Genomic DNA, 10428 nt, shown 5'->3' with positions numbered 1-10428 from the left:
CAACCGGCATCCGTTGGAATTCGGTTGGATTTTTTTAAAAAAAAATTTCCAAAAAAAATTCCAACCGGCATCCGTTGGAATTCCGTTGGAATTTTTTTTTAAAATTTCCAAAAAATATTCCAACCGGCATCTGTTGGAATTCCGTTGGAATTATTTTCTAACAAACATCCGTTGGAACTCCGTTAAAAATTTGCAACCGATTTTTCCAACGTTAATCCGTTGAAAATACCGTTGGAAATTTCCAACCCAATTTTTCAATTGAATACGTTGAAAATTCCGTTAAAAATTTCCAACGGGTGTTTCCAACGGATACCCGTTGGAAATTTTCAACGGAAATCATCGTTGAAACGCCGTTGAAAACCGTTGAAAATCCGTTGGAAAATCCGTTGGAATTCGAGGATTTTTTTGTAGTGCACGATCAGCAAACGGGAAGCTAGATTCGTGAAAAACGACATGATGAGAGACAAACAACCTAGAGGAAGAGTAATCGAGGCAAAAGTAGGCACTTTGTGATGGAGAATAGCCTAGAAAAACACAAGGTGTGGATTTGGGAGCAAGTTTATGAGGTGCATATGGTCTCAACCAAGGGTAACAGAGACAACCGAATACTCGTAACTTGGAGTAATTCGGAGAGGAGCGAAAAAGAGCTTCAAATGGTGACATCATACCAAGAACCGAGGATGACAAGCGGTTGATGAGGTATGTGGCTGTGGTTAGGGCATAAGACCAGTAACACAATGGAACGGAGGCTCGGTGGAGAAGAGAGAGGCCAGTTTCGACAATATATCGATGTTTCCTCTCGGATATTCCATTGTGTTCTGGAGTATGTGGTGGTGTAGTATGGTGAGAAATACCATGTGATGCAAGAAAAGAAGATAAGGCCAAAAATTCACCACCATTGTCCGAATATAGCATGGAAATTTGGAAGAGAACTTGTTCTCGACAAGGGCTTTGAAGCGAACAAAAGTGTCGTGAACATCAGATTTGCGTTTGAGAGGGTAGAGCCAAGAATAACGTGTGAAATGATCAACAAAAATGACATAATATTTGAAACTATCCACGGAAATAACCGGGGATGTCCAAACATCCGAAAACACTATCTCAAGAGGACGAGAAGAAGACAACATGGACAATGAAAAGGGAAGTTTATGACTTTTATTAACCAGACATGAGTCACACGGAAAAGATAAAGACTGCTTAGACACTGAAACATCAAAACGGGAAATAATGTGACGAAGAACCGGTAAAGCCGGATGACCTAAACGTAAGTGCCAAACGGACAAGGTGGGTTTGACACACGTAACACGAGGGGACGACGAGGACATAGAAGCCGCCGACCACTCATAAACACCGTCCTTAGGTAGTCCTTGAAGGAGGAGTGCCCCCGTGTTTAGATCCTTCACCTGAAAGTAATGAGGAAAGAATTCCACCGATACACCATTAGTGTGACAGAGTTGATAGACTGAAATCAAATTCTTCGCCATAGATGGGACACACAAGACATTATCAAGAGATAAAGGACGAGTGTGTGAGGGAAAAGATACTGAACCCATGTGAGAGATGGAAAGGCCCGAACCATCACCAAGAATCACGTCATCATTGCCATGGTAAGGGCTATGGATAGCGAGATTGTCGAGCTCCGATGTAATATGGTGTGAGGCACCACTATCAACCAGCCAAGGATTCAGATCAAAGGGAGGAGTGACACCCACGTTTGCTCTCAGTTGCCATGGACGAGGAGTAGCCGAGCCCGACATACTAGAAGGGGATGCAGTAACAAGACGAAACTCTGGGCAACATTGTGCACTATGCCCGAAAACACCACAAGCTTGGCATTTCCCTTGATAACTACGAGAGGAACCAGACAAAGATCGATCCCAAGGCCGACCACGGTGATTGGAATGGCCACGAGAGGCCGGACGAGTGCGAGCGGCAGCAGGATTTGCCGTGATAGGCAATGACGGAGAGGAGTGAGGAGATGCAGCGGCGAGCTTGGCCTCATGGTTGATAAGTTTCTCGTGGAGTTCCTCGAGTGAGATGGCGACATCCTTCGCTTGCACCATGTCGACAATGGGCTTGTATTCTTCCGGTAATCCCTCAAGAACCGCATCGAGAATGTCTTCATGGTCAAGAGGTTTCCCAAGAAGAGAAAGTTCGTCCGACTTGGACGTGATGAAGCGAAGATACGCATCAACAGACTGTGTACCCTTGGTACAACGCTTGATCTGATCTCGTAGTTGAAGAAGATGTCCACGAGAAGCCTTACCATACGTATTGGCAAGAGTAAGCCACGCCTCACGAACCGAGACCGAACGAGCGATGAGAGGCTGTAGCAGGACAGTGATTGCACCGAGGAGTCCGCTGAAAAGAAGTCGATCCTGCTGCTTGAAAGGAGCAAAGGCTGGATTGGCACATACAGAGCCGTCAGAGGAAACCATGGCCGCAGGGATAGAACCATCGTCAATGATAAACCCATCGAGACGGTAACCCTCGAGTAAGGATCGAACTTGGATACTCCAGGTAATGTAGTTTGAAGGAGTGAGCTTGGTGATGTTTGTCATATTGACAACGAGTAAGGTTTTGCTAGGCTCCTTAGGGGTAAACGTAGCAATTGTTTCGGATAATGAATTTGGTGAAGACATAGCTTCGGTCGAGACACCAACGTTGGAAGCCATCAAAACAAGGGTTGACTAAGGGAGGTGTCGGCGACACTAGGGTTGACGGTAACGGAGGTTAACGTCGTCGGAAAGAAAGCTGAAGCGGCGGAATATGTTTGAGTCGTTAGACTAGGGTTTTTCTCTGATACCATATAAGGTATTTGGAAGGCTTACTTTTATTATTATTCTTCATCAGTATATATACACGGGGACAATAGCAAAAACAAATATGAACTTTGTGTATTTGGCAAATAAATATACAAACTTTCATTTTGGTAATAAAATACACAAACTTTTATATTTTTAGCGCAAACCTCCACAAATAGTAACGACGTAAAAAAAAATAAGAGAACCATCAATAAGTCATGTACAGTTGTATATAAATATCATATCATTTATTTAATAAAACCATGTCATTAATTATGTTTTGTGAATTTATTATTAATTTTGTTTAGTGACTTTGTTTTTTTTATGTTCAAAACATAATATATATAATTAGTGAATTTATTATAAACCTTGTTTAGTGATTTTGTTTTTTGATGTTCAAAACATAATATATTTGCATTTCAAGGGTTTCATTTTCCATATATATTATGTTTTGAACATAAAAAACAAAATCACTAAATAACGTTAATAATAAATTTATTACATATAATTAATGATATAGTTTCATTAAACAAATGATATAATATTTATATATAACTGTAAATGACGTATTGATAGTTTCATTATTTTTTGATGTTATTACTGTTTGTGGAGGTTTACGCTAAAAATATAAAAGTTGGTGTATTTTATTACCAAAATGAAAGTTTGTGTATTTATTTGCCAAATACACAAACTTCATATTTGTTTTTGCTATTGGCCCTATATACACGAGTATATCAAATATAGTTACAACAACTTCCCTAACTTAAGGAGATATCAAATATATACAAGATATTGAGGATATCTCTAATATAAAGTTATCTGAATCTATACAAAGATGCTTGAATCATCAATATATATATAAAGTTAATTGAATGAAAATTTTCATTTATGCAGGTTATATGAATATACGTTTGGTAATGCATTGATCCTTATCAATGGGACTTTGGAAAAGAAGTAATCATTGATTCATCATGAAAACCTCAGTAGTGCCCTTTAGTCATCATCTAGACCAAATCTCAGAAGGCAAAGATTTCATCATCAATCTTAGAGCTGAAGTTTTCCAACCAGACTTTACAAGTTTACCACTTTCCTTTGAATGTCCTTTCTCTCCTGACGAATTCATTTACGAAGACGACGAATCACCCGGTAAAGAAGAGCTTTACTACTTTTTGATTGAATCTGGAGTCGAATGCTTTGATGCTCAATCCATATTCCTAGACCTTATCCTCTATGCCTGTGAAGTCTTGAATTCAATTCATAATGGGTTTAAAGGGGTGCTCTCTTTGATGTTGACTGTTCGTTTTCGTTCGGAGGAGGTAGCAGTGCCGGTTTAGATTGCCAAATCGATGGTGAAGACAGTGGTAGATACTTCGTTCCGATTGAGCTTAAACCGGTCTCCGTTCATTCTAGTGGACCGGTGGTGAATACTGAAGATGGAGCCCGAGAAAAAGCGGAGGGGTGATTTTATGGTTTCTTGCACATGAAGCAACAATATCGTTTTCTCATAATATCTTCCCTTTTTTTTTTGTGCATTGATGTAAAGTTCTATTATTACCCACATATTTTCCAAAAACTACATTTATAACACATTTAAGAATCTATGTAAATATGTCATAGCATTATAATACAGATGAATATATGTACTAATTATGTGTAACAAAAGGGTTTTGAATATACATACCTAGAATTAACTATTTCATATATATATTTAGAAAACTATTCCAAAATTCAAGTACAATCTTAAGTTTTATTATAATAATTATGGCCAAAAATATGTTTCTGGCCAACAAAACCATACTTTATCTCTATCATACTAAAATTGAGTTTCACCCAAAAATCATACTTATTACGTAAATGTATACCAATGATAATTACATTTACAAATATTAAAGTTATTTGAATATGTAATAGGGGTTTGATTTTACTATACAAAACCTCGATATAATGTGCTTCGCGACATCTATAAAAGAATAAAACATAGATTGTATATAAGAGATCTGAATTAATATGAAACATAGATATGAACTGAACATGATTATTTGATAAATATATATATCACAAAATCAAATACATTGTGTAAGACATTCTTTAAAAAAAAAAATCCAAACATAGTTCATGACTACGACATAAATCTAAGTATTCTACAATCCAATCCATTGTGTTAAACTAAACACTAATAATCGAATAGACATATCCCAAGAAACTTCCATTGTAGGTCTCTTCATTTTATTATCAAGCATCTTTCTTCATCGATAGTCTAACTCACGTTCTTCCTGTTCAAATGAATAGATTACGCAAAAAAATATTGATAAATTTAATTTTTTTTTTGGAAAAATGTACTATCATAATTTAACATATGAAAAAAAAAATCAACAACAATCCTCTTCAGTCCTTGCCTCTACTTTTGAACTTTAGGCATGTCTGCAAAATTTAACATATTAAGTATGCAAAATTGGATAAACAATGATTATTCCATATCAGAGTCCTGCGTCACATTTAAAAATATTTAGTTGGTTATAATTGTTTATAATAAGGACAAATTTAATGCAATTTTAATTATATAATAAAGAGAATTTGCATGCAAACTAATTAAATTTATAAACACTAACATTGTCACACTTGATATCGGAAGCGGTAATATTAGTAATCTTCGTCGCATCTCGGTCAAATATAACAAAAGTTGTTGTGTCTTCTCCGTCATCTACAGTACACTCGAGACGAAATCTGAAATAACGATCAAATAACTATAGATTATCTATTATATCGATTAAAAAATTTAAAAGTTTTTTGGTAATACATCACCTCAAAACACCCACTGCTTGGTTGTTGTCACAATTGCCACACAAAAGGGTAGATTCATCTTTTTCCAGCAAGCGAGAGCACTTGGCACAAGATATATAATTCCAGCCATTTTGAAATAGAACTTCAACCACTTTAGCTTGGATGTACAACTCCTTATCCTATGTATATTGTAAAACAATTATTATACAATAATAATTTATTTCAACTTTCCAAAGAATCTTAAGATTTTCGGAATCATCCAAAAAATGATATAGCGACGAAATAGTTTCAATAAAAGAGTGTTTTGTAATCAATTGGAAGAGTTCGAACCAAATGTATATGTATCCCTATGAAAATTATTATACTGATTACCAATATTGTCTTTTATCAAATCGAATATCGGTATAACATTGAACATATATTCATGTCGCCAAAGTGGTTTAGATTGACATATATTCATGTTGGCTTTGGTGTAGCCATAGTGGTTTAAATATAATGAAATATATTTTAATTATTTGTAAATGTAAAGTATTAATTTTTAACATTATCTGAGGTTCATTGCTGAGGATAAAATGACATATTTCAGATATGTTGAACTGTTCCATTGTTTCTCCACCATAATTTTTTTTGCCACTTTTGCTTTGGAAAATATGCAGAGTAACGCTGCGTAACATAAATATGTGTCATTTTAATATATAAAAAACCTGAAAAAATTATTAATCAGAATACACACCTTCCACGAAAACTATGAACAACATCGCTATCATTATTGAGATAGATGTCAGTTGAAGAGGTAGTGTTTAGCTGCAATTCACCCGTTAGATTCTACAAAAACGTCATAAATAAAAATCATATCTAAATAAGCAAAAATAAAGTGTTATTAATAAAATTATAACACCCCTAAATAATTTCGGGTTTACACCCATTACGATAACCACAATATAGTCATCATGATTCTTCTCAAGTTTTCCATACAAGATATCTGTCATATCATTCAAGACAGATACCTTCACTTTGAAACCACTATACAATGACGAAGAAATTGTCAAGTTACATAACTTTTTATAACATGTTAAATGTCTAATCACAATAATTACACATTGGTATTATATATATATATATATATATATATATTGTATAATAAACTTACTCCTCCGAGATAAAATGGATCACAATTCTTTTCCATTTACTTTGTTCACCGTAACCATTGAAATCAACTTGAGAAAGATAACCAATGATATCTACAAAAAAACAAACATGTTACGTATAGAATCAATACTATAAGTATACAAAATTATTAAGCTCGATCAAACTCACATATAACATTCATAAACGGTAGGGGTATAAATAAAACAATTAAACATAAATTTATGTAAATATTACAAAATGAAGAGTAGAAACAAAAAAAAAATACATATAAAACAGAATAAAAATATAGTAACATAGTCAGTTTTACCACTATGAATTTGAAAATATAATTCACATAATGGAATTAAATACCAAAATATATCATGCGTTGGATATTAAGTTAGTTGAAAAGTCTACATAGTCAAAACCACTTCAAATTTTTTTATTTTAACGATAGATATATAAATTGAAGGAATATTCACAATTTTTATATAAAATCGTAAATTATGTTTCAGTATCGTGAGAAAATGTATCACAAAATACATAATAATTTGTTCGTAATTTTATCCAATATAATAATAGGATCATATCTACTACATGGATCATATTTGTCATTGAAAGAATTTTGTACCTGGTAATTCTTCTTCTTTATCAGCCAAAGCAAACAAAGTTCCGTAATCACGAAATCTAAATTTCTCAAACTTTATCCCAAAGTCCTTCTCCTCTTGTTGCAGAATTGTTGTTCTCCCATTAAAGCGGATCATCAAGTTGTTATCCCTGAGCCTGTATTTTTTATAAGAACGATCAACAACAAAATTATTGATTCTAAATACTTTTCCAACTGCCAAGACGTTTTTGAATTTGTCAGCTTCTTTCGCATCGATAGAGGCTTGTATTACAAAATCTTGTATAAACGACAAAGAAACCCAAACTTGAAGTTAGATTTTTATTTTAAAAATAAATAAATTGATATACAGTTGGATTGTGAAATCTATATCATATCTAAGTTTATAAAGAAATAAAAGAAGGAAATGCACCTTTTCATCCAAAAGAAGCATATCAAAACTCATCAATATTCCATCACGTTTAGTGTTCCTCGATTCCCAAGAACGGATAACACGGACAACTAGTTGCCATAAACTGTGATTTCTATCAAGTTGATCCAATGTTGAGTAACCAAAATTTTTCTACAGCAAAGATTATGATGAAAAATAATATTTTAGCATTGACACCATTTGAATTCGCAAATCTAAAGGTATATGGAGTTGAATAAACTACATATACTTTTATTGATACAAAATTCAATAACCCATTTTGATTATATCAATTGGATATATATTAAAAAATTAGATTATCTAAATCCTAACAAAATATGAAAAATATAAATCATAAATATTATTTTAATCAAAGTTTAGTAAAATAAAATGAGAAGTAAACCAAAATATAGTAAAAATAAAATATCTAAATCTTATAAAATAGGGAAATTTTAAATCCTAATTTTTTTTATAAAAGTTTACTAAGGGAAATGGGAAGAGAACCAAAATATAGTTTTTATAAAATCAAAGGGAAAAAAACTTCAAATTAATTAAACAGAAACATGACGAATTTGTATTGTAATTTGTAATCATTGCTACGAATAATTTTATTGAAGTAAATAATAATATATTTTTTTCAAAGCCACAACTGCAAAAACTTGATTATTTTTATTCAGTGATATAAATTTATCAAACAGTATTGATTCCTATTCATATTTATGATAAAAACTTTAATATAGCTAATAATGTGGAAATTAAAATAAAAATATACCTTGTGTCCAAGTTTGACATCCACTTTTTTATCAGAATGACCAACAACGCTCATACTTGCAACTGTTCTGATTATCCAAAAAAAGTCTGGCGCACAACTATGAAAGGTTATGTATATTAAGATTTTAAAAATTACTAACACTAATAAATTGACATGTTTGGTTTCTGATTTATTGTGATGAAAATTAAAATCATGAAAAATCTAAAAAATATAAATACGTGTAAATCTGACTCTATTTTATATATATAAATATATATATATATATATAAAACTCTATTTTTATATACATAAAACGTGTGTATAAGATAGGTGCGAGCATGCATATATATATAGAGAGATAAAAATTTAACAATATTATGTTGAACATAAAAATATAAAGAGAACAAACCTGCTATTTGAAAATATTATTTTTGTTAAGGAAATGGTAGAAAGAAATACAAGCCTAATAGTGTTTTTCGTTAAGATTTGAAGTTAATGAGGTCTAAAAGATTTGTTGAAATAAATTTAAATTATATGTATCAAATTGGTAAATTGAATTTGTTATTATGTATACATTCAAATTACTAAGGGGTTCAATGGGATTGAATGAGAGTAGTTTTTATTTTGGGTTTTTTGCTTTAGTTTTTTGGTTTTTGGTTTTTAATTTTTGGTTTTTTGGCTTTTATAAGTTTTACAGTTTTTAGAAAACTTGATTGGTAAAAATAATGTTTTAGCTTTTGGTTTTAGATTTTATATTTAAAAATTACCAAAAAGGGTATTTATTATTAAAACAAAAATCATATTTATTAATATTAGTAACAACAATAATAAAAAAATGAATATCGAGAATCTCATAATGTCGCTACAATTTCATCTCGGATTCCCTCCATATACCTAATCAAAGCATCGTTCTGGTTTTCTTCATCATTTTCATCATCTGATGAATCATCTTCATTTGTTGCATTACTTTCTTCAACGGATTCTGCCTCAAAATCAATATCTTGTAAGTTTGATAAACGAATAAAATTATGCAGTGCCATTGTAGCCGCCACAACCTTTCATTGGACCCGTATATTGTACCTTGGTTTTTCTTTCAAAACTCGTCATTTCGCCTTCCATATTCCGAAAGTTTGCCCGATTACTAATCTAAGGGAAGAATGCTTCTTGTTAAACATTTCTTTATAACTAGTAGGTTGGCGTGATGTACTGTGTTGATCAGGGTGATACCTCTCTCCCCGATACGGTGTGAGAAAACCGGGTCGAAGAGCATAACCTGAATCACCTAAATAATACTTTCCAATAGGGGAATTGGAAAATTATGATTGCCCTCCATGGCTAATGCGAGAACCTTTGCATCATGAGCAGATCCAGGAACAAGTATTGACGCTGCAATTTTTCGGTAGTTTGCCTAGTATCACTCTTCCGATTCCAATATCGTTGTGCATCATGTCCTCCAACAGTAATAGGGATATGAGTCCCATCTAATGCACCAATGAAACCTCTAAAATACGGCCAAAAACTTCTATCTGATTACAATTTCGGATGAGGTTCTGGTTTAGGCTTAAGTAAATCAACGGCCATACGTTCGAGAGTATCTAAAACTTCGTGAAATTTTCGACCCACAGTCTCCTGTGCATGACCAAATACCTTTCCAGCATACCTCTGCGTTATGTTTTGAGCGCAAATATTAAGAAAAATGGCCACACTTTCCTCGATGCTGATTGCATCGGTTCCCTTCAAATCATAGTCGCTCTCTAACTTTTGACATAATGATATGAAGACCGGTGGATACATCCTGATCATATTGTAGCATTGTTCTTCGTGACCGTGAATTAATTCATGGACATATTGTCGTCCACGTTTTTTTATCTAGATTTGTCAATTGTCTTGGCATACTCTCTGAAAAAGGATCTATGTATGACTCTTCAAA

General features: G+C 33.1%; 1 protein-coding gene across 1 annotated transcript; it reads right to left on the bottom strand.

Moving 5' to 3' along the window:
- Positions 1-9601: 9601 nt before the first annotated feature.
- LOC104804699 lies at positions 9602-9979 on the bottom strand. Its single transcript, XM_010529038.1, has 2 exons — positions 9917-9979; positions 9602-9790 (listed from the first exon to the last, which is right to left on the bottom strand). Exons 1-2 carry the CDS (start codon positions 9977-9979, stop codon positions 9602-9604), a joined length of 252 nt encoding a protein of 83 aa, XP_010527340.1.
- Between the last annotated feature and the right edge of the window lie 449 nt (positions 9980-10428).

Source organism: Tarenaya hassleriana, unplaced genomic scaffold (genome assembly GCF_000463585.1).
Source record: "Tarenaya hassleriana unplaced genomic scaffold, ASM46358v1 Cleome93, whole genome shotgun sequence".
In the NCBI taxonomy this organism is placed as follows: domain Eukaryota; kingdom Viridiplantae; phylum Streptophyta; class Magnoliopsida; order Brassicales; family Cleomaceae; genus Tarenaya; species Tarenaya hassleriana.
Note: the sequence above shows the minus strand (reverse complement) of the source record. Positions and strands in the feature narration are given on the sequence as shown.